The sequence below is a fragment of the Leptodactylus fuscus genome, chromosome 1, assembly GCF_031893055.1.
Source record: "Leptodactylus fuscus isolate aLepFus1 chromosome 1, aLepFus1.hap2, whole genome shotgun sequence".
NCBI lineage: Eukaryota > Metazoa > Chordata > Amphibia > Anura > Leptodactylidae > Leptodactylus > Leptodactylus fuscus.
This window is the reverse complement of record NC_134265.1, coordinates 111,562,425-111,587,817: the sequence shown is the minus strand read 5'-3', so window position 1 is coordinate 111,587,817 and position 25,393 is coordinate 111,562,425. Positions and strand designations below refer to the sequence as shown.

Genomic DNA, 25,393 nt, shown 5'->3' with positions numbered 1-25,393 from the left:
GCATCATCAAAGTTGGTGGTGGCCTTAAAGGTCCTCTTTAAGGGGTCCCATGTAAGGCAGAAAATAATCTGGTTGGCTGTTATGACCAATAGTGATACATTTTGTTAGCAGCTTTCAGGACCATATTGTGTATGTACAAAAATGGAGGTAAGTGATAGGGGTGAAGAAGACCACAGGATCAAACAGATAGGTGGACTTAAAACCGACTGCACATTACTTTAATAAAGGTAATGGAAAGTGGTTACACACATGATTGTGGGAATTTACTAAGATTAATGTTTTATACACTTGTTTTAAGCTAATGTGCCTTGGAGTAAGATGTGCAGAATTTATTAAAAGGCACACAACCCTTAATAAATATCTGTGCGCTGGTGTATGAAATAGCATAGAGTCTTTAGCATAAACTATAACAATTCTGCCCACCACAGGGGCCATGACACTTCCAACTACCTATTACCGTATTTTACGGACTATAAGGCGCACTGGACTATAAGCCGCATTGCCCATGAGCGCCTTATAGTCCGTCTCGGTTCATATATAAGGCGCACCGGACTATAAGCCGCAGTCCGGTGCGCATTATATGTTATTGAAAGCGGCGGCAGGCAGACTTTGCCAGCGGCCGCTTAACCCCCCGCGTGCCAGCCGCTTCTATTGGAAGCGCTCGGCAGGCGAGGAGGGGCTCTATCAGCAAAATCATGCTGATAGAGCCCAACCGTAAAAGTTAGATTAAACTACCCCCCCGGTTTTAAAATAAAAGTCTGAAACAGAATGTGAAACTTATCGAGCGGTGCAGGGTGGGCGGGCATTCAGGCCTCCTCTTCCTCCGATGTTCCGTCCTCCTCCTCCGCCGCTCGCTAACTGATAATGGCCTGGGTGCATGCGCAGTAGCCGTAGTAGAAGCATTATGATATTGCGCATGCGCCCAGGCCATTATCAGCGAGCGCCGGAGGAGAAGGACGGAACATCGGAGGAAGAGGAGGCCTGAATGCCCGCCCTGCACCGCTCGGTAAGTTTCACGTTCTGTTTCAGGCCGGCGTGACAGCAGGGCTGCCGGACACTTCCCATTCATTTCTATGGGAGCCGGCATGCGAGCGCTCCCCATAGAAATGAATGGACTGCTTTTTTCCATTCATTTCTATAGGGAGCGCTCGCATGCCGGCTCCCATAGAAATGAATGGGAAGTGTCTGTCCATTCATTTCTATGGGGAGCGCTCGCATGCCGGCTCCCATAGAAATGAATGGGAAGTGTCTGTCCATTCATTTCTATGGGGAGCGCTCGCATGCCGGCTCCCATAGAAATGAATAGGAAGTGTCCGGCAGCCCTGCTGTAACTCCGGCGTGTACGGCTGTGATACACGCCGGCGTTCCGTAGTGTGAATGCACCCTTACGGTGCCTTTTATGTATGTATGGAAGCGGCACGCAGACTTTGCCGCCGCTTCCATCCATATATAAGGCGCACCGGACTATAAGCCGCACTTACGATTTCTGAGGAAATCGTAGGTTTTTATGTGCGCCTTATAGTCCGGAAAATACGGTAATTTGAAAACTACAGAGTGTGGCATAAAACCACTATAAGTCAAGATGTGACTTTTTTCTGCCAGAAAAACAATGAAAGTTTATTAGTGAATATAGTGTTAAAAGTCTGATCATTTCCCAGCACATGCACAGTTACATCTCAATTAATGGGATTGTCCATTTTCAGCAAATGTTACAGTTTGTGTAATGAAAAATTGTACAATTTTCCAATATACACTACTCAAAAAAATGAGGGGAACACTTAAGTAACACAATGTAACTCCAAGAAACACTGATGGACAATCAATTCCACATGCAGTTGTGCAAATGGAATAGACAACAGATGGAAATTATTGGCAATTATCGAAACACACTCAATAAAAGAGCGTTCTGCTGGTGGGGACCACAGACCACATCTCAGTACCAATGCTTTCTGGCTGATGTTTTGGTCACTTTTGAATGTTGGTTGTGCTTTCACACTCGTGGTAGCATGAGACGGACTCTACAACCCACACAAGTGGCTCAGCTAGTGCAGCTCATCCAAGATGGCACATCAATGCGAGCTGTGGCAAGAAGGTTTGCTGTGTCTGTCAGCGTAGTGTCCAGAGGCTGGAAGTGCTATCAGGAGACATAAGGAGGGGGCCATAGGAGGGCAACAACCCAGCAGCAGGACCGCTACCTCCGCCTTTGTGCAAGAAGGAACAGGAAGAGCACTGCAAGAGCCTGCAAAATGACCTCCAGCAAACAGTTAGAAAGCGACTCCATGAGGAAGGTATGAGAGCCCAACGATCACAGATTGGGGTTGTGCTTACAGCCCAACACCTTGCAGGACACTTGGCATTTGCCACAGAACACCAGGATTAGCAACTTCGTCACTGGCGCCCTGTGCTCTTCACAGTTGACAGCAGGTTCACACTGAGCACATGTGACAGACGTGACAGAGTCTGGAGAGCGATCTGCTGCCTGCAACATCCTTCAGCATGACCGGTTTGGCAGTGGGTCAGTAATGGTGTGGGGTGGCATTTCTTTGGAGGGCCACACAGGGCCTCCATGTGCTCGCCAGAGGTAGCCTGACTGCCATTAGATACCGAGATGAGATCCTCAGACCCCTTGAGAGACCATATGGTGGTGCGGTTGGCCCTGAGTTCCTCCTAATACAGTACAATTGCAGACCTCATGTGGCTAGAATGTGTCAGTAGTTCCTGCAAGATGATGGCATTGAAGCTATGGACTGACCCGCCCATTCCCAAGACCTGAATCCAATTGAGCACATCTGAGACATCATGTCTCACTCCATCCACCAACATCACGTTGCACCACAGACTGTCCAGAAGTTGTCAGATGCTTTAGTCCAGGTCTGGGAGGAGATCCCTCAGGAGACCATCCACAACCTCATCAGGAGCATGCCCAGGTGTTGTAGGGAGGTCATACAGGCACGTGGAGGCCACACACACTACTCAGCCTCATTTTGATATGTTTTAAGGACATTACATCAAAGTTGGATGAGCCTGTAGTGTGTTTTTCCTCTTTAATTTTGGGGGGGACTCCAAATCCAGGCCTCCATTGGTTAATAAATTTGATTTCCATTGATGATTTTTGTGTGATGCTGTTGTCATCACATTCAACTTTGTACAGAACAAAGTATTCAATGAGAATATTTCATTCATTCAGATCTAGGATGTGTTATTTGAGTGTTCCCTTTATTTTTTTGAGCAGTGTACTTTCTGTATCAACTTCTTATGGTTTTCTAGATCTCTGTTTGCTGTCATTCATTGTTTACTTCCAGTGGATAAATATCAGTCCATGGTCATGTGATATTCAGTGCATGGTCATGTGATGAGCACACAGATGCACAGCTCCTTACCAGGAAGATGTCTAATTACTGTACTGAGACTGTAACGAGTCCTACACCTGTATGTCTATCACATGACCATGGACTGATTTTTTTTATACACTGGCAGTAAACAATGAATGACAGCAAGAAGACATTTTGAAAACTGAGCAATTGATACAGAAATTATATCACTTCTCTTTACACAAAGAATAATATTTTATTTGCTGAAACTGGACAACCCCTTTAAGAGTGAGATACGGGACCTGCAGAGCTCTGCTACTGTATTTGCATTAATGCAACACTTATGAAATATCAGTGACATTTCATAAAGGCCAATATTGAAAAATCCCCTTTCCCCTACTTCCCTAGCTGGGTGGCACATTGCCAGCCTTGCCTTCACTGTTGGAACAGGTTCTGCCACATCCAGGAATTTGGCATGTATTAAGGCTGATCAATGCACGGCTCGGTGAATTAAACCCTTGGCGTTTTTAGTTGTAAATCTTGCACGGTGTCTATTGGTCAAAAACAAAGAATAAAGGATCAGTATTGTATAATGCTAAACACTAAAACTATAATGTGTATGGCGTTTATTACACCAAAAAATGTTTAGGCCACGTTACATCTATAGGAACAAATAAATGTGAACAGGCAAGTAACAATACTCATGTGAGCCTGTCAGTCTATGGGAGCCTTCACACGGAGTTTACGCTCCGCTCGTTCTGAAAGTAAACTCGTTCAGAGTGAGCGGCGTAAAAAACAGATCCCATTGACTTGAATGGGTGCCGACATACACGTGTATCACATTGAAAGCAATAGGTAAAAAGCCTCCCATTGATTTCAATAGGGAGCGCGCGTATGCCGACACCCATTCAAGTCAATGGATCTGTTTTTTACGCCGCTCACTCTGAACGAGTTTTACGTTCAGAATGAGCGGAGCGTAAACTCCGTGTGCAGGCTCCCTAAGACTGATTGCCAAAATAAGGATGTGTTAAATACATGATTCAGTGACCTTCAATAACATTACCTTCTCCTAGCAACACATCAGTATACATTTAACGCCTTGCTGAACTGTATCAGGGTCAAAATTGGGGTTTATTAGAAAGCATGTAAAGGGAAACTCACATTAAACAACCTGTCCTATGTGTGGTCTGTGTTTTATAGAGGAAGAGAAACTGAGTAATAAGATTTAGTTCTGTAAGGGGTACTTCACATGGAGTAAAATGGCATGTATTTTGGAGTGTAATTTTACGCGTGTAAAAAAATGTACGCGCGTATTTTGGAGCGTTATTTTGCGCATGGAGTTTCAGTCGCGTTTTACGGAGCGTTTGTTGATGCGTTTACGGAAGCTTTTTTTTTTTTACACGCGTAAAAACGCCAAACGAATAAAAAAATGCGGCTGAAACGCTCCAAAATACGCGCGTAAATTTTTTTACACGTGTAAAATTACACTCCAAAATACACGCCATTTTACTCCCGTGTGAACTGGCCCTAAGGGTGCATTCACACTGAGTATACACTCAGCTCATTCTGAAGGTAAAACATGTTCAGAATCAGCGCGTACAAAGCAGATCCCATTCATTTCTATGGGAGCCGGCATACGCGCGCTCCCCATTGAAATGAATGGGCTACTTTTTTCCCTATTGCTTTCAATGTGATACGCACGTATGCCGGCTCCCATAGAAATGAATGGGATCTGCTTTGTACGCACTCATTCTGAACGTGTTTTACGTTCAGAATGAGCTGAGCGTATACTCAGTGTGAATGCACCTTAAGGGTTCACACAGTTTTTTGGACCAGAACCTGAGGCGGCCTCCGCTCCGGATTAGGCAAAATGAATGGGCCTAGTCTGGAGGAGGGTGAGTCTTCAGGCCGAATCGCGAGACGAAACAGCCTGAAGAGAATGAGAATGACCGGCTCTCATTTGTGGTCAGGATTTTGAGGCAGATACAGACTCAAAATCCTGACCAAAAAACTCCGTGAACTTACCCTTAGGGTTTGGAATTAATTTTATAAATTTATATCCCTGTTCATTCTGCTCCTAGGAGTCCATTGGGCGGTCCTACATGCAGACTATTATGGAGTGACTCCACCCACTGCACAATATAGTAGCAGGGAGTATAACATTATATTACTAGGTATGGATTTTCCCAGAAGGGCTATGTTTACAGTTATATCAAAGGCCCCTATAGGAGCCTCTGCTAGAAATAGTGTTGCTTGTGTTCAATGAAGTCAATCCAGCTGCTGCTGGTGTTTATTATGGATCCGGCATTGCATGGTGGTTTATGTTAAAAAAACATGATTTTCATGAGCTTCTACTTACTTGTGTGTCTTTGTAAATATTAGGAAAGAATGATCGTCCTTATAAGTGGGCACTACATCAGTGTTCCTTCTGTCCCTATGCACACAGCATTGTACTAATTAACTTGTGGCTAGGTGCCAATGTCGCAGGAAGGCATAGCAGCACCCCACATCAACCAACCTAGAGAGCATGTCCACAATAAATCCAATTACTCTACATAAACTCCTGCCAAAAGCAAAGCACTGGAAGTGCGACGACTAAAACGTCACTGCATATTGCTGCTTGTCTATCCCTCCCCCTCCCTTGCTCTGCCTCTCTTTCCCTAGGCCTCCACAGCTCACTTGCCTCCTGTTAATTAATTCTGGTATATGGGCTAATTAAAATTTTTAAATTGCGACCCATGTGAGGTATTCAGCTGGGAACACTTGAGACACATGTTGCTCTCATGGGGTCCTGTTGCTATCCCTATGGTTACCACCAACATGGCTGTTTCAGCAAGCGTCTCTTTGTATGCAGTCTAACCCCACTCAAGATTTGGTTGTTACTGACAAGAACTGACTGCAGATCTATAAAATGTGCAGAAAAATCAAGACACACGGCAGGAATAGCGGCTACACCGAGAGACTGGTTATTCCTTTTGTTCCCCAAAAAAACAAAACAAATGATGACAAGCCTATTTGGTAATTAAATTGCACATATTTGTCATTTAGGAGAATGTATCTTAAGGTTATGGCCCCAAGTAGCGGTCCACAGTGAAAAAACGCTGTGGGAAAAATTGTGGTGGAAACGTGTCACGGTTTTTCCCGCAGCACTATTCACCAAACTTCTGCGGACTTTCTTCCTGAATTAGGGAAACTATCAGCGTTTCCGTAGGTATCATTGACATGCTGTGATTTCCAAAAACATGATGATTTTGGAAATCACAGCATTTCTGCTGGGCATATTTTCCTGCAATGTGTGGATAAGATTCACAAGTAATAAATCACTCCGACATCTGAGGTCACATGATTCTGTGATGTGTCAGAATCTGGGGTTGCTAGGTGGGGTGGCATAGACACACAAGTCCAGATTCTTTAGTCCAAAACAAAGGTAGAGTTTTATTTTCACTCAAAAATATAGGGCAGCAACAAAAGGAAACAATACAAAAATAAATACCTGCCCGGCTAGGCTCTAACTAAACATAGAATAGGTTACCTCACCTAGAGTAACAGGAATCAAAAGCCAGTAGAATCATTCAGGACACAGCTCCAAAAATATGACCTCTCTGTTGGCTCTCCAGCCAAGCTCTGCCCTCAGTCTGCTGCTGGAGCTGACTTCTTAAGCTCCCTTGATGAGCAGACTCTCTGCAGCTGAGTTGCTGCCGGAACATCCACAAAGAGTGGACTGGAGGGCGGTGGAATGACAGGTCCCACTACCAACCTACCTGCCATTCCTAAAAATCCAGCCCAGTACTGAGCATTTACCAAAATGCGCAGCAGACAAAAGTTGTCTGCTGAGAACAAACATTCCTGGAGTTTTCTCATCTCACCCACCTGAGTAGTCTGGGTGAGATGTACACCCCCTCCATTACCTGACCAGCCATCGGCTTACAGTTGTCTTGTTAGGAAGCTCACTGCCCCAACAGCAAACACAGAGAATCGTGAGAAATATATCTTGTCCTCTGACTCGCTGCATGTAAAATAACAGTGATACAAGGAGTTTCAAGAAAAATAAGAAAAGAAAAGCCTGCACAAGGAAACAGTGAGAATTTAGCACTGCTATGGATGTATTTACGGATTATTTTTGGAAGATGGAAAACCCCTTTATCCTTAGGACATTAGCATAGCTGACACTACGTAATGTCCTATACAGATTGTAATAGAAATGATATACAAAAAGATATACCATGCATGGCGTTACATAAATATAATATTTTATCATAGATACTGTGCCTGGCGAAGTATTCATACCCTGTGAACTTTTTCACATTTTGTCACCTTACAACCACAAACTTAAAGGGGTTGGCCACTTTCAGAACAATATGGAGAGACAAATGTTATTGTTTATATAATAAAAAGATATACAATTTTCCAATATTCTTTCTGTATCAATTTCTCAGGATTTTCTAGATCTCTGCTTGCTGTCCTTCATTCTGTTACTTCTAGTGGATAAAAGTCTGACCATGGTCATGTGATTTACATTTCATGGTCATGTGATTTACATTTCATGGTCATGTGATTTACATTTCATGGTCATGTGATTTACATTTCATGGTCATGTGATGAGCACATAGGTGCACTGCTCGTTACCAGGCAGATGTCTGATTATTGTGCTGTGACTATAACAAGCCATGCACCTGTGTGTAAATCACATGACCATGGTGAGAATTTCTTCCACTAGAGGTAAGTAGAATGAATGACAACAAATAAAAATCTGAAAATTGTGATGTGCAAAAGTATTCAGCCCCCTGTATCAATACTATGTAGAGCCACCTTTCACTGCAATGACAGCTGCAAGTCTTTTGGGGTATGTCTGTTCTAGCTTTGTGTATCTAGAGAATGAGATTTTTGCCCACTATTTTTTGCAAAATAGCTCAATCTCTGCCAGATCGGATGGAGAATGTCTGTGAACAGCAATGTTCATGTCTTGCCATAGATGCTCAATAGGATTTAGGTCTGGACTTTGACTGGGCCATTCTAACACATGAATATTCTTTGATCTAAACCATTTCACTGTAGTCTGGCTGTAAGTATAAGGTCATTGTCTTGCTGGAAGGTGAATCTCCATCCCAGTCTCAATTCTATGGCAGCCTCCAACAGGTTTTCTTCCAGGATTGTCCTGTATTATATCCATCCATCTTCCCATCATCTCTGACCAGCTTACCTGTCCCTGCTGAAGAAAACCATCCCTCCAGCATGATGCTGCCACCACCATGTGTCACAGTGGAGATGGTGTGTTAAGGATGAAGAGCAGTGTTACTTTTCTGCCACACACAGCGCTTTGCATTTAGGCCAAAAAGTTCAACTTTGGTCTCATCTCACCAGAGCACCGTCTTCCACATGTTTGCTGTGTCTCCTATATGGTTTATGTCAAACAGCACGTCTTATAGTTGGCCTTTGGACAGATTCAACCACCTGAGCTGTGGATTTCTGCAGTTCCTCCAGAGTGACCATGGGCCTCTTGGCTGCTTCTCTGACCAGTGATCTCTTTGCTCAATCTGTCAGTTTAAGTGGGAGGCCATGTCTTTGGAGGTTTGCAGTTATAGATATTTTGGATGATGGATTGATCAGTGCTCCTTGGGATACTCAAAGTTTGGGATATGTTTTTATAACCCAACCATGCTTTAAACTTCTTTACAACTTTATCTCTGACCTGTCTGGTGAGTTCCTTGGTCTTCAGGATGCTGTTTGTTCACTAGTGTTCTCTAACAAACCACTGAGGCCTTCACAGAACAGGTATATTTATACTGAGACTAAATTACACACAGCTGGACTCTATTAAAGGGGTTGTCCCATGAAAAGCATCCTAACTGTACTGCTAGTTTATGTGGATTTAAGATTTTTCCTAAATACATTGCTTTATCAAAACTGCTTTGTTTGGCCGCTATCTTAATTTATTCACTTCACTGTTGACACTGTGTTTCTATGGCCACTGGGCTTATCTGCTCATTTCCCAAGTGATGTAACTGCCTGCTCTCAGGGGGGGGGAGGGGCTGACAAGCAACGGAGCTCCTCAGATAGGGGAGGGGGAGGTGAGAGCTCCGGGATTACTGTGCTGTCTATCTTCATCTTTTCCACTTATCAGCTGGTTTAATTGAATTTGGCTGATAAGGGCTGAGATAAGGAGTCCGTTACCTTTGTATGTAATGCAAGCTGACTCAAATCCAGCTCTGCTACATCAGTTTCCACATCAGCTTTATACTATGATAATGCATTTATAACCAATCCCTCATTACTCACTGCAAACATAGCAGATCGCAGAGCAAGTGAAACCCCGCCCACCAATGTGCCGAGAAATCCAGGAAGTGAAGAGAGCACAGAGCCCTGCAGGCTGCAGAACAAGAGTTATGGGAATACCCCTTTAACTCTTTAAGTAACTTCTGAAGGCAATTATGTGCACTGGATTTTATTTCGGGGTATCAGAGTACAAGGGGCTGAATACTTTTGCGCCTCACACTTTTCAGATTTTTATTTGATTAAAATTTTGAAAACCATGAATCATTTTCCTTCCACTTCACAATTATCTGCTTCTATGTGTTGATCTATTACTTAAAACCTCAATACAATATATTTAAGTTTGTGGTTGTAAGGAGACAATATGTGAAAAGATTCAAGGGATGTGAATAGTTTTGCAAGCCACTGTATATATATTTATATATATATTACTGTGCAAAACGTACGCAAGTGTGGAATAATTGCTGCAAAGTAAGAATGCTTTGAAAAATAGAATTATTAATAGTTTATTTTTGTCAATGAACAAAATTAAGTGACTGAACAAAATAAAAATGCAAATCATATCAATATTTGGTGGGATATGAACATGCCTACATCCACAGAAGACCTCTGGTTACAACTCCAGAATGTTTGGAGCAACCTAGAAGAAATATTACATTTTAATTTAAATTTCTCTTTTGTTCATTCACTTAATTTTGTTAATTCACAAATCTAAACTATTAAGACTTCTATTTTTGAAAGAATTCTTACTTTATAGCTATTTGTATACACCTGCCTAAAATTTTGCATAGAAGTGTTGATATAATATAAAAATTATATATATGTAATTTTAATACTTTGAAAGTTTAACTACAAACATCTATTTTTTTAGGACTATTTATGCACTTAAATGAATAAATAGAAAATATATAAAACAATAAAGGAATACTACGTCACCTGCTGCGACCACTCCTTAGTCTATCTCTTGTCTGCTCTCCTGACATCTTTGTATTAGTAAATCTCATAGTCGCTATGAAATAGTTCTGAATCATCTCTTGGATATTTATGAATATATTAACAACTTGCATCTTTACGCAGCCTGGCCGTGGCAGAACTTATTGGACAGTAGTAATATTGTATGTAGGAACACACCCCAACTGGTAACACCTACTTGTCATTTATATATGAATTTCTAGGAATAATAAAAGAGGAATGTAGCAATGCAGACTTCTCAGAAAAGATGCTTCCGTATTACTATTTCATAAGGAATACACATATTTACTAAAACAGACATGTCAGGAGAGGCGACAGATCCTCTTTAAGGTCAAGTTTTTTTTGGTTCACATATTGAGACAGATTTATCAAGCAATTGTGCCACTTTTTGGATGTATGTGGCTGTGTCATGTTAAGTAGACTTGGTGTGACCCTGATTTACTAATAGACAATGAAAATTTAGGCAATCTGAAAATGCACCCGGTTTATCACAGTGACCAATGCTGGATGAAAAATCTTGGTGCATCATGAGCTAGTCTAAGTATATAAAACACATTTAACGCTGGGTTCACACCAGCGTTCAGGTCTCCGTATCAGGTTTCCAGAAGAGGGAAACCTGTCAGACCATGTCCGGCCGTGAGCGCCAGGGAGCGATTTGTGCTCTCCGCGTAGAAACCGCTTTTTTTAAACCGGACACAAAGTCCTGCATGTCCGACTTTGTGTCTGGTTATAAAAAAACAGTTTTGCCGCAGAGAGCATAAAACGCTCACCGCCGCTCACGGCCGGACACTATTCAAACCCATTCAAATGAATGGGTTTGAAACTTGACTGCAGGTTTCCGTCTCCTGCCCAGTTTCGTGCAGGAAACGGAAACCTGCATAACGGAGACCCCAGGCGCAGATGTGAACGAGCCCTAAGTTAGCTTACATTGAGAAAGAATTTTACGACAATTTCTGAGAATTAAACTTTTCCTTAGCTCAAACTAGATGTGCCACATTTATGCCAGAATGTAGTCATAACCACAATAGCAAATCTGGGCCAGTGTTTCATGGATGGCGTCTCATTAACTAACAATCTGTACCCACCCTAGAGTTATTAGCCTGCGCCTGTATTAATAAATTTAATTAGACTATTAAATAAATTGAATTAAACTATTATAATGATCAACTATGTATGAGACATTTATTAGTCTTGCTTGCTGAGGGATCAGTTTATTGTACAAATATCAGACTATGATTTGTAGGTTAGTGAGGCATATTGGAGCCATATGCATGCTAATCTCTCATACCAAGTCTGTTAGATGAATTATAATTGTGGTGGCTGCAATGTTACCTAGGGGGATCCTTGACATTACTTGAATCAGACTGAGTGTGCACAGTGGGCTCTGTCACCTGCGGCGTACGCTCGCTTCTCCTTGCTATTGGCTTGTTAATTATCTAGTATTAACAGAAAGCCACCTGGTGACTGGTGACAAGGACAAGGAAGAACATGCAAAATAGTAGTTTATGTCTAGGCCCTGTACTCTAAGCCAAAATGATATGCATGCACAAATACAGCATAGGATAGATGCAGAGGTTCCATTCACAGATGTACACTTCCAACAAGGGGTTTGGTAATGGGGGGTCATTACAAAATAGGTACAAAATGAGCAAAACCCCTAAGTACACAAAACATGATGGTGGTCCATCGGTGACTCCCAGAAGGAGCTGCAGCAAATCTCACCCTTACTATTGTTTTTGTTGCCTGCTTTGCACCAGTAGTTTGGATATTTGTCTATGGATTCTCTATGGATTTACAATTTTGTATTGATATTTACATAATGGTTTATGTAGTTCTCCAGATTGTACTTTGCACAGTCACCGATTTTGACTTTCTTGTGATTTTTTTTTTTTATATATATATTTTGAAGGAGTTTGTGAGGTGGAATGGTGAACTACTGTCTGTGGGGAAAAAAAAGGTGAAAAGAGGTATAGGGAAAGAATTGTAGGCAGAGTAAAGGATTGAAGGGGAAAGGCTATTTTTGGAGGGGTCAATGTTATTAAATTTTTCTGGGTACTACGTCAGAAGGCTATTCTTCTCCTACCTTTAGATGTCTTCTCTGTGCTGCCATTCGGTATAAATCCCGGTTTTCGTCGGTATGCAAATGAGTTCTCTCGCAGCACTGGAGGCGGGCCCAAGCGCTCAAACAGCACTGGGGGTGTCTCCAATGCTGCGAGAGAACTCTCCAGCGCCGCCTCCATATTCTTCAGCAATGGCCTCTTCATGTGTCTTCTTCCGGAGCTGGCTATTATCAATCAGTTATAGGGGCGACTTGATCATAACACTGGGGTTATTCAATCCATATTTTCTAACTTGCTTTAATTTACTGACCTTCCTTTGTTTTTCCCTTTCCTCTTTGTTTCTTGTCTTGTCTTATGTTTTCCCCTTAATATCTACTTATTTGAGAATTAATGTAACTTAATTACTGCTTGTTTGTTAATGTATGATTGTTGTACTATAAAAAATTTAAATAATCCCTTAATAAAAATGATTGAAACAAAGAATAAATGTATCGATATGCCGAGAAAAGCCGTTGCTTCATAGATGTCATACTATACTATTCTGACAGAGACTAATTACATATATCAAAGATAAGACTATTCTGGAACTGTCTTCTTATATCACCTCATGGTTTGAGATTGCCATAAGAAATCCTCCTCCTGAAGTATATTTGTGTTAATACCTACATATTGTACATATCATTTACAGCTGTCCTTCTTTTCTGTATACACAGAGCCGCATGGCAGAAAGTCTTCGCCTATTTGACTCCATCTGCAACAACAATTGGTTTATCAACACTTCTCTAATCCTCTTCCTCAACAAGAAGGACCTCTTAGCTGAGAAGATCCGACGCATCCCACTCACCGTCTGCTTTCCCGACTATAAGGGACAGAATACGTACGAGGAAGCGGCAGTCTATATCCAGCGTCAGTTTGAGGACTTAAATCGCAACAAGGAGACCAAGGAGATTTATTCACACTTCACCTGCGCTACGGACACCAGCAACATTCAATTTGTGTTTGACGCAGTGACAGATGTCATTATCCAGAACAATCTCAAATACATTGGACTGTGCTAAGTGTGTCCCCTGGAACCTACACAGGAAATAGGGCATGTTCTTATCCCTGAGACCACATGCCAGGGGGTTTAAGCAAGGGGTGAGGCTAGACACAGAAGTTCCCCACATACAGCACTGAAAGTCCAGAGTGAATCCTCACCCACACAAACTTGACGTCTTCAGGTTGAAAGGGTGACTTGGATTTTTCTGGTGTCAGACCAGGAAAATAATGTGTTTTATTTGCTCCCTGTATCAAGTATGTGTGGTGCGTGTGTGTTGTGCGTGGATCTACCTGTGCTTGACTGGTGCCTGATGTGGTAAACCTGTGAAGAGCAACTTCTGAGAGAGGGTTACTGGCTACCAATGGGAACCTAAGGTACGTCAGGTAAGCAGTTGTCACAATCGTCACTAAGTTCTGTCAGAAAGGATGCTTTATTGCCAGCACCGAACAAACAATCATGACTTATTCCAGCTATGCCTGGCACCTACTATATGTGCCAAAGCTACACAGGGTTATATATTTTAATATATATCTATATAGAAAATTGTTCTACAGTTGCAACTTTTTAGCTGCAATACAAGATGTTTTTTCTTCATTGGCCCAAATATGGCTGCAACTGCTTCAGAACTTCCGAAAAATCAAGGTGCCAATAGCTTGTCTCATTCATGTACCCTTACATCAAACTGAGACAGATCTACAAAAAGCAAAATGAGTAACAACTCCATTCCCAAAAAGATATACCATTAAAAAAATTATCTCTGTGGTTTTAACTTCTCCCTTGACTTCACACAACCCTAAAAAGAAGACTGAAGAACATCGGCCATTGTTTTGGAGCTTTTTTCAGATTTTTGTCACAATGGATAACCATAACTGGTAGATTTGTCTCAGAATGCCAGTGGTGCCCATAGACACTGCCCGCAAAGGAGGTTAAATGTTTCCGGAATTACTATTGTATACCGGACACCAGAGGTATAGTATTTGTGTAAAATACTCCGTCTTCTGGTTGGTAGTATACAACACACTACTATGACAGAAAAATGCTCTTTCTATTTAAGAAGTAAAATGCAGCAGGTCACACTTTTCAGTAGTTTGGTTTAGGCCAGGATTGCTCCCCACTGTCGCCTGCATTATGTGTACCATGAGGACCTCCTGCCGTCTACATTTTGGGCCTCTCTATTGTTATCCTGTTTTGCAGCTGCTCACTGTTGCATCTGAACAACAGTAGTTAGAATACATGGGCTGTTCACTAAAAAGACATTTTTTTTTTTTTGAAAGTTCCTAAACCTATATTTTGTAGGCTACATGTCCGAATCTGCACTAAAAGAGCCTGTCCTGGGCCCTTTTCGTTTCTTATACCCTGACCCAACAAACCCCCTCCACCACACGTGAAGCAAGAGTGGCTCTGTACAGGCTCCAGCAGCAGATTGTTCACACAAATACAACTGTTGAGATTTTTTCTGCAAAGTCCCGCACTGCTTTTCACAAACAAACAAAAAGCGGGATATTTTTAGGACATTTTAAAGAAGTGCTCGACTATTTTTGTTTGTTATGAAACAAAAAAAAAGTATAAAAAAAAGCAAAAACAAAAACACTGGAACATATAACACTGGCTATTTATTTTGCAAAAAAAACCATACAAAACAGTGAAAAGAAACTTTCAGCTTCTGAGTATTTACACTGAGAAACAAAGACTTTCTGTGGTCATAGAGACTTTGTGGCGAGGCCCGGCTTTTCTTTCCCTTAAACTGGAGCAGAAGCGTCAGTGGAGCACTATGAACAATAACTTCACATTTTGCTTTTTACATGGTTTTTGGGAGTTGAAAGTGTGATATGGTGTTATATTCCATAGGCCCACCATAAGGATACAAAGTTTCTCTATTTTCTGGCAGTAGGGCTGCTGAATCTGGATGTCTGTGTGAAGTCTGTGTGTAAATAAGTTGAGACCGTGTAAAGCACATCCACTTAGTATGTAAATTCCTCTCCTTCCAGCTTCATGTGTAACTCAAGTCAAGTCACACAGTGTCCTCCTGAAAACACAACACCCCTATCTACAGTATATGACTCCTCTGCCAAGGGCTTAAATCCTCAGGGTCCATGAGGCCTGCAACACACTGTATGTACCCGTTACCTGGCGTTGCCCAGAGTGCCTTGCAGGCTTCCTTGCCCCTGAAGACTAATAACACTACAATTTCAGAATGAAATCTCTACTGGCGAAAGGGAAATAAAGATTCTGAATGGTTAACTTGGTGCTTCATTCTTCTTGGACTTGACTGCTCATCTATCCTTTTTTATGTTAGGTTTTTGATAATGTTACAGATACATGGATTTTGCAACTATTGTATATGACACTAAATGAAAACCCACAGAACAGCCACAAACGTGATCAGGAGTGGTGGGAAGCAAGCACTGCTGTACAAAGCCTTTAGCTTACACCACCGCAGGGGCCTAGCCTGGTAACAGATCCTCTTCAGTTACACTTACAGGAGCCGAAAGGAAATTATTCAAGGAGTATTCCCACAGACATATGTATAATGTATATACATTAGTGGACAATTAAAACATTTTTGAAAATATAAATAGTAAATATAAGTAATAAAAAGTTTTGCTGAGATTTAAAGGGATTCTATCATTAAAATCACATTTTTTTCTCAATCACATGTAGGAATAGCCTTAAGAAAGGCTATTCTTCTCCTACCTTTAGATGTCTTCTCCGCGCCGCCATTCGGTAGAAATCCCGGTTCTCGTCTGTATGCAAATGAGTTTTCTCGCAGCACTGGGGGCGGGCCCCAGCGCTCAAACAGCACTGGGGGTGTCCCCAATGCTGCGAGAGAACTCTCCAGTACCACCTCCATCTTCTTCAGGAACAGCCTCTCTGCAGGTCTTCTTTCGGAGCTGGGTTCAAACTTCTAGGCCTCCGGCAGAGCCAACTGTGCATGCCCAGGGGCCACAAGAAAACGTCTGCCTACACAGCTGCATAAGCGGCCATTTTCTTGTGGCCGCTGGGCATGCGCAGTCGGCTCTGCCCAAGGCTTGAGGCCTAGAAGTTTGAACCCGGCTTCGGAAGAAGGCACGCAGAGAAGCCGTTCCTGAAGAAGATGTAGGCGACACTGGAGAGTTCTCTCACAGCATTGGGGATGCTCCCAGTGCTGTTTGAGCGCTGGGGACCGCCCCCAGTGCTGCGAGAGAACTCATTTGCAAACAGACGAATACCGGGATTGCTATCGAACGGCGGCGCATAGAAGACATCTAAAGGTAGGAGAAGAATAGCCTTTCTTAACACTATTCCTACATGTGATCGAGAAAAAATGTTATTTTAATGTTAGAATCCCTTTAAAGACTTTTAGCTATCTTACTTGTGACAACCTTTTGTCTTGATCGGTTGTCAGTGGATACAATCATGAATGCAGAAACTTTCGATGGTCTTTCACTTGTCAGAAATCCAGCCATGAATTTCTAATTGTTGACAGGTTATCAGTCAGGGATACTAAGGCTGGGGCCTCACGTAAACGCCACAATTTGGCCGCGGTGGAAACAAACTGTTTTATAGTACCTGCAAATCCACAGTACCTGTGAATCCCATCCACACACTGCAGAAAAAAAATCTGCAGCGAAATGCAAAATATTAGCGTTTTTGTAAATCGCAGCATGTCTATTATACATATATATAAGTATAATAGAAGCAGAGAGTCCGCAGAGGAAAACTCTGTGGACTTTCTGTGATAAGCGCTGAGGGAAAAACCTCATTGCGTTTTCCGGCCATGGTTTTTCCTGCAGCACTTTTTGGCAGTGACTCGCTACACGGGACCTTAGCCTAAATGCGTGAGAAGATAACCCAACCCTAATAAGGAAATCATACCTAGGTTTAAAGGGATTCTACCATTAAAGCAACTTTTTCTAATTGCCACGTCAGAATAGCCTTAAGAAAGGCTATTCATCTCCTACCTTTAGATGTGGTCTCCTCCGTCGCGCTGTTCCTTAGAAATACCGGTACTTACCAGTATGCTAATGAGGTTTCGGCAGCAATGGGGGCGTCCTTCTTCGTCATCTGCCTCCTCCCCTTGTCTGTCGTCTTCTTTCTTCGTCATGTCTGACGCCTGCGCAGTCGGCTCTGACAGCGAGACCCTGTTAGAGCCGACTGCGCATGCTCAGTAAGGTCCGTACAGCCCTCCGACACCTGGATGAGTTCACTCGTGCGTCGGAGGGCTGTACGGACTTTACTGAGCATGCGCAGTCAGCTCTAACAGAGTCTCGCTGTCAGAGCCGACTGCGCAGGCGTCAAACATGACGAAGAAAGAAGACGACAGACAATGGGAGGAGGCAGATGACGAAGAAGGACGCCCCCATTGCTGCCGAAACCTCATTAGCATACTGGTAAGTACCGGTATTTCTAAGGAACAGCGCGACGGAGACCACATCTAAAGGTAGGAGACGAATAGCCTTTCTTAAGGCTATTCCGACATGGTAATTAGAAAAAAAGTTGCTTTAATGGTAGAATCCCTTTAAGAGTATAGGTAGTTTCTGCATTCATTGTCATCATATCCAACTGATCAAGACAAAACTCTGTCACCCATAGGATGATTAGAGAAAATCTTTAAAAATTAGCAATTTTTTAATTACCTATATTTGCAAAAATGTTTAACTTTTACTTGTCTACAAATTTAAAAAATAGTTATGTTTATGGGAAAACCCCTTTAGGCTGTGGCCTCACATGGTGTTTTACAGTGCTTTACTAGCAAATCCCATCCGCACATTGCAGCAAAATATGCGCAGTGGAAAAAAATATAGGCTGAGACCGCACATTGCAAACACACAGCTTTTTTTGTTGCAGATTGTTACTGCTTTTGTTTTTTTTCAGTGGACAGAGCAGAAGGTAGAAGTCCTTCCTATATATTTCCCTATTTTTTTTCATTCATTCCATTCCATTATTTAGCCATTTTTGGCTTTGGCTCAAAATAACACAGCAAAATCTGCAACATAAAAAACTGCATTTCCACAATGTAGGGCCTTAGCCTTAAAGGGGTTGTCCAGGCAAAAATGGACAACCCTTTTAAAGTTTAAATAAGCTGGAGGCAGTGAAAAAAAATTGCATACTTACCTGTCCCCGTTGCTCTAGTGTCCTCCCGCGCCTCCTGGTTCACAAGCTCCAGCGATTCTCTTCCAGCGTTGTGCTGAAGCCAGTGATTGGCCTCAGCGGTCATGTGACTGCTGAGGCCATTCAGCGGCTTTAGCGCAACGCCAGAAGAGACCCGCCGAAGCAGGTGAACCAAGAGGTGTGGGAGGACACTAGAGCAATGGGGACAGGTTAGTATGCATTTTTTTTCACTGCCCCCCAGCTTAATAAAACTTTAAAGGGGTTGTCCATTTTTGCCTCGACAACCCCTTTAAAGTTTTAAAAGCAAAAATTGATAATTCAAATCTTGTCTACATCAAGGCTAAGGCCCCATGTGGTGGGCCCACTGCAGAACTTATGGCACAGACATCCGGCAGCAGACCCACCTGCAGCAAAAAAAACAGTAGAGACATGACTGGTTTTTGGTGACTCAGTCATGATTTCCAGGTGGCTGGTCCTGTTTTTAACTTTTAAAACCACTGGCAATTATGCAGCAATAATTGACATGCTACATGTTCGAATCCCACAGTGCAAGACACCTTGCTGCAGGTATGTTACTGCCATGTGTGGTTGGGATTTGTATAAACCCCATCCAATACACTACTACTGTAATTTACAGTGGATTTGCGGTCAGCAATTTTGCAGCAGCTTACCCACTGCGAAAATGCAAGGTACACATTGCAAAGGTTTAAAGCCAATGCCACTAACCCAGGAAACACAGTTGCAGCGATAACCTGCCAGTTTCATCAGTTTTCTTGCCACAGGTAGCTTTGCTGAGGGACACCTGCTGCGGACCTCACACAGGGGCCTTTAGGCTCAAGTTTTCCCCAATCCACACAAGGAATAAATATTTGCTGGAGGTCCAACCTCTGGAACCCTGATCAGACATGTATCCTCTATTCTACACATACAGAATAATCCCTTAAATGTAGAATTCTTGACCCCCTAAACATGGTTGCTTCCTCCATGTACTGTTACTGTCATCTCCTGTGAGGAGTGGTCTCATAATCAGCTCAGTCAGATATGCAAATAGATACTACCTCTGTTGGATTCTGTATTATGTACCATGGGGAGTGTTTCTTTTAGCGACAGACATGTTGCATGCCGACTCATTACAGGATAATCCTTTACTCATTAAGGATAATCCTTAAATCTGCTACTCATATCTGTGGAAATTAAATGAAACCAAGCCATTCTGTTACTTGCTTTATCTGTTCACCATAAAAGGTGTTTCTACCATAGGCGTATGGCGTATCACAATGTTTCTATATGATATGCCACCAAGGTGTGACCAGTGGGGTTCTGACAACTGGGACCTATGCCAATGCCTACATTAAAAAGCCACTGCTGCTTTCTAAGGCACCAGACTTTGTTTGCTTTCCATCCTGTTGGTTCTTCAGAATTGAAATTATTATGATCAATATAAAATATCCTGTTAGATAGACAGACTGATATCAAATATTCCATCAATGTATCATCCTAGAATATATAAAATGTCTTGTACTTTGATCACTGAGCAGCTAATATGCAGACAGATGACTTTCTACTCACTGGATTGCTCTGGATCTCCAGGGCAGAAATCTAATCCAACAGTAAAAGGTCCACCAGGTATACTCATGTTATAGTATACACCTGAAATATATGCCATGTCATTTCTGGCGCACAGGATCTCCTTGTGGGACACCAAATTATTGACAGGCCAGAGTCTCTTGATAATCCTGGCGCATCTTGTGCCATTGCACAAATAGATTAAGGCCTGTCTTAAGAAATCAGCCCTACGATTTCTTAATACTCTGCAGTGTATGAATAAGCTGATATAACTGGCATTATCATTCACCTTGTCAATAGGATGTGATTGGACAGTGCAGCCCTAAAAACACACCCCTTTGGCAGTTGGAATGGTAACAACCAATTGTCAATTTATTTATATATTTCAAAGAAGAATAACGGAGGAAAGGCAGACTGTATAATTCTAAGAAAAGACACCCCAGCATTGTTATGGGGAATACTCAGGGGCGTAACTACCATATTGGCAGCGGAGGCGGGCCCGGTGAAAGCCGCTACCTCTGTGGGGTTTTTTTTGTTTTGTTTTGAGTATAATTATCGGCGGACCGGGAGAGGTAAGGGAACATAACAAACAGTGTTACTTACCTCTCCACGATCCTGCCAGACCTCCTTCCTGACGTCCTTTCTGACGTCTCTGATGTCACATGAACCCGGCCTGCGTCCCGGGTCATGTGACGTCTGACGTCATTTCAGAAGGACAGCAGCGGAGAAGACAGCGTAGGAGCCGGGGACAGGTAAGAAACAGTAATTTTTTCATGTTTTTATTCCCCCGGGTCTCCGATTATTATACTCTGGGGTCTGAAAAGACCCCAGAGTATAATAATTGTTTATGGGAGTCCACTATGGGGTATAACAGTGTGTGCAGGGGCCAGTAAGGGATATAATACTGTGTGCAGGGGCCACTATGGGGGATAATACTGTGTGCAAGAACCACTATGGGGCATAATACTGTGTGCAGGGGCCACTAAGGGACATAATACTGTGTGCAGGGGCCACTAAGGGACATAATAGAGTGTGGAGGAGGGGGCCGGTCGAGGTCTTCGACGTCGGTGTCGGTTGGGGGGGGGCCCATGTCAAAAGTTCGCCACGGGGCCCTGCCATTACTAGTTACGCCACTGGGAATGCTAGCATTTACTGAAGTGTCAGGAGAGGTGACAGGTCGTCCTTGAACTCACATAAATTCAAGTGCACTGAACTGAATATGCAACTCTGCATGAAAGTGTATTTCCCTATTGTGTATTATGTGGACTAACTTGTGTTTCAGAACATTTCCGTATATTGGCACCTGCATGAGCCTTCAGGTAATGGTAAGTATGTTTCATTACATTCTGCATTATTTACTTCTATATGGTATTTTGTAATAGTGCTTGTTTCCCCTCTGTGTTAAGGGGAAGATGCAGTTTGTTACTATGTGTATTCAGCGATCAGCCCTTTAGTCTCTATAATGAGAATATATTTTAATCCTATTTAGAAGACTGGACCCAATTACGCCTGGACACTTGCCTAACAACAAGCAAAGCAGGAAGCAGCTGTCAATGCAATAGAGTCTTAAGACTAAGGCCTCATGTTGCGGAAATGCATCACTTTTGCCTGCTGCATTTTACAGTGTCAACAAAGTGAATGAGATTCTGACTAATCCCATCCACACATTGCAGAAAAGCCCTGCAGAAAGGCTGTGGTTTCAAGAATGCGGCATGTCAGCAAGCGACAAGCTGCGGAAACGCGAAAAAGTGATGTGTGCTTGCTGTCATTTTTCCACACTGTTTTTAGCGGCGGGTGACTATTTGGGGCCTTAGCCTGAGGATAAGTTCACACGGAGTACTTTGGTCAGGATTTTGAGGCTATATCCGCCTCAAAATCCTGACCAAAAAGACGGTTCCCATTGAAATCAAAGAAAGCGAGATGCTTATTCTTCAGATCGTTTCACCTCGCGATTCGGCCTGAAGACACACCCTCCTCTGGACTAGGCCCATTCATTGGGCCTAATCCGGAGCGGAGTGCGCAACTGGATGTCGGTGCAGTGCACCAGCATTCAGTCACGTCTACCAGGTTTTTGATTTGGAACCAAAAAACCCAGTCTGAACTTACCCTAAATGGTTTCCAGGATTTAGCCTGATATATCAATGTGTAATCGGTAAGAGCAGTGACGTAACTAGGAATGGCGCGGCCCCATGGTGAACTTTTGACATGGTAAGTAACAGAGGTAAGTAACAGTGTTTTTCGCGTTCCCTTACCTCTCCCAGTCCGCCGATCATTATACTCGGGAGTCTGCAAAGACCCCCGAGTATAATGATAGTATTTGTGGGGCCCGCGGTGTCACTTGCCGATCCCGGCCCTGCCAGGATCGGTAAGTAAATAGGGCCCGTAACGGCCTATTAAAAAAAAAAAAAAAACGCAGCGGTAGCGGCTGTCACCGGGCCCCCTAATGGCCCGGGTCGTGTGGCAGTCGCCTCTGCTGCCTCTACGGTAGTTACGCCCCTGGGTAAGAGTGTGATCTAGGATCAGCTGAACAAAAAGGTTGTGGTGCTTGGTAGAAGACATTGGGGGGAATTTATTAAGATGGGAGTTTACTACATCAGTCTTAATAGAAGCCCCAACTGGCGCAAGGTGTGCCTGAATTATAGTGAGGCTCCAAACTTTTAATAAATCAGATACATGCCCATGTACTGGGGTGGAAAGCTACGGCAGTCAGGAAATGAAATAGAATTCTTAGGGGTCCATTCACACTGAGGAAAATGGTGAGGAATTTGGTGTGGAATTTTCCACGCTGAAAAAAAGTTTCCCTTTGATTTCAATGGGTTCTGCTAGCTTTTTTTCCACTAGCAGAATTTTTCACTAGAGGAAAATTCCGCTAGTGGAAAAAAAACTAGCATTTTTGAAAATTACAGCATGTCAAGTATACCTGTATAGGTATAATAGGGACAGAAAGTCCGCAAACGAAAACTCTGTGGACTTTCTATGAAAAATGCTATGGGAAAAACTCTGATGTATTCCTGCTGTGGTCTTTTCCACAGTGTTTTTTTGACTGCGGCTCATTACAGTCATGGCCAAAAGTTTTGAGAATGATACAAATATTAATTTTTACAAAGTCAACTGCTTCAGTTTTTCTAATGGTAATTTGCATATACTCCAGAATGTTATAAAGAGTGATCAGCTTAACAGCAATTACTTGCAAAGTCAATATTTGCCTAGAAAATGAACTTTATCCCCCAAAACACATTTCAACATCATTGCAGCCCTGCCTTAAAAGGACCAGCAACATCATTTCAGTGATTGCTCCATTAACACAGGTGTGGGTGTTGATGAGGACAGGCCTGGAGATCAATCTGTCATGATTAAGTAAGAATGACACCAGTGGACACTTTAAAAGGAGGCTGGTGCTTGGCATCATTGTTTCTCTTCTGTTAACCATGGTTACCTCTAAAGAAACACGTGCAGTCATCATTGCACTGCACAAAAATGGCCTAACAGGGAAGAGTATCGCAGCTAGAAAGATTGCACCTCAGTCAACAATCTATCGCATCATCAAGAACTTCAAGGAGAGAGGTTCCATTGTTGGCAAAAAGGCTCCAGGGCGCCCAAGAAAGACCAGCAAGCGTCAGGACCGTCTCTTAAAAGTGTTTCAGCTGCGGGATCGGGCTACCAGCAGTGCAGAGCTTGCTCAGGAATGGCAGCAGGCAGGTGTGAGTGCATCTGCACGCACTGTGAGGCGGAGACTCTTGGAGCAAGGCCTGGTCTCAAGGAGGGCAGCAAAGAAGCCACATCTCTCCAGAAAAAACATCAGGGACAGACTGATATTCTGCAAAAGGTACAAGGAGTGGACTGCTGAGGACTAGGGTAAAGTCATTTTCTCTGATGAATCCCCTTTTCGATTGTTTGGGACATCTGGAAAACAGCTTATTTGGAGAAGACGAGGTGAGCGCTACCATCAGTCTTGTCTCATGCCAACTGTAAAGCATCCTGAAACCATTCATGTGTGGGGTTGCTTCTCAGCCAAGGGAATCGGCTCTCTCACAGTCTTGCCTAAAAACACAGCTATGAATAAAGAATGGTACCAGAATGTCCTCCAAGATCAACTTCTCCCAACCGTCCAAGAGCAGTTTGGCAATCAACAATGCTTTTCCAGCATGATGGAGCACCTTGCCATAAAACAAAGGTGATAACTAAATGGCTCAGGGAACAAAACATAGAGATTTTGGGTCCATGGCCTGGAAACTCCCCAGATCTTAATCCCATTGAGAACTTCTGGTCAATCAAGAGACGGGTGGACAAACAAAAACCTACAAATTGTGACAAAATGCAAGCATTGATTGTGTAAGAATGGACTGCTATCAGTCAGGATTTGGTCCAGAAGGTGATTCAGAGCATGCCAGGGAGAATTGCAGAGGTCCTGAAGAAGAAGGGTCAACACTGCAAATATTGACTTGCTGCATTAACTCATTCTAACTGTCAATATAAGCTTTTGTTACTCATAATATGATTGCAATTATATTTCTGTATGTGATAAAAACATCTGATAAATACATAAAAACCAGATCATGTGAAAATATAAGATTTGTGTCATTCTCAAAACTTTTGGCCATGACTGTACATGGGGCCTTAGCCTCAACCTTGGCTCCAATTTACCCTGTGTGAACTTACTCTAACTCGTCCCAATTTTTGTGACACATCTTTGGTACAAAAAGGACTACAGGGAAAGATGTGCCACATTGACAACCATCTTTGCCAGAAAACTGATATAGGCAGTTCTATTTGCAATGTTATTTCCTATTGTAAGACTAAACAATAAGGCTAAATCTACATAGTTGTTGCTGACCGGGCCTAGAGCAGTGGTTCTTAACCTTGTTTGAGATACCGAACCCACCAGTTTCATATGCACGTTCACCGAACCCTTCTTTAGTGATAAATCAAATTATTTTTTTCCAAATTCAAGACATAGGTATATGTTTTTTTTTACTGGTACACAAAATGAACCATGCATAGGGCCTCCCTGGTTAAGAACCACTGGCCTAGGAGAAGGGCTTTATAGCAAGTCTCGTTCTAAACAATGAGAAATCCATTCATTA

The 25,393-nt window shown here is 42.7% G+C and overlaps 2 protein-coding genes across 2 annotated transcripts in view; one reads left to right on the top strand and one right to left on the bottom strand.

Moving 5' to 3' along the window:
* GNAZ (G protein subunit alpha z) overlaps positions 1 to 14,532 on the top strand; it is a 109,634-nt gene extending 95,102 nt beyond the window's left edge. The window contains exon 3 of the mRNA XM_075276490.1: positions 13,327 to 14,532. Within this exon, the coding sequence (XP_075132591.1) occupies positions 13,327 to 13,671 (345 nt within the window). The 3' untranslated portion in view covers positions 13,672 to 14,532. The remainder of the gene's footprint in view (positions 1 to 13,326) is intronic.
* The window catches only part of RSPH14 (radial spoke head 14 homolog), a 172,739-nt gene that overhangs the window by 130,938 nt on the left and 16,408 nt on the right, over positions 1 to 25,393 (bottom strand). The window lies entirely within an intron of this gene.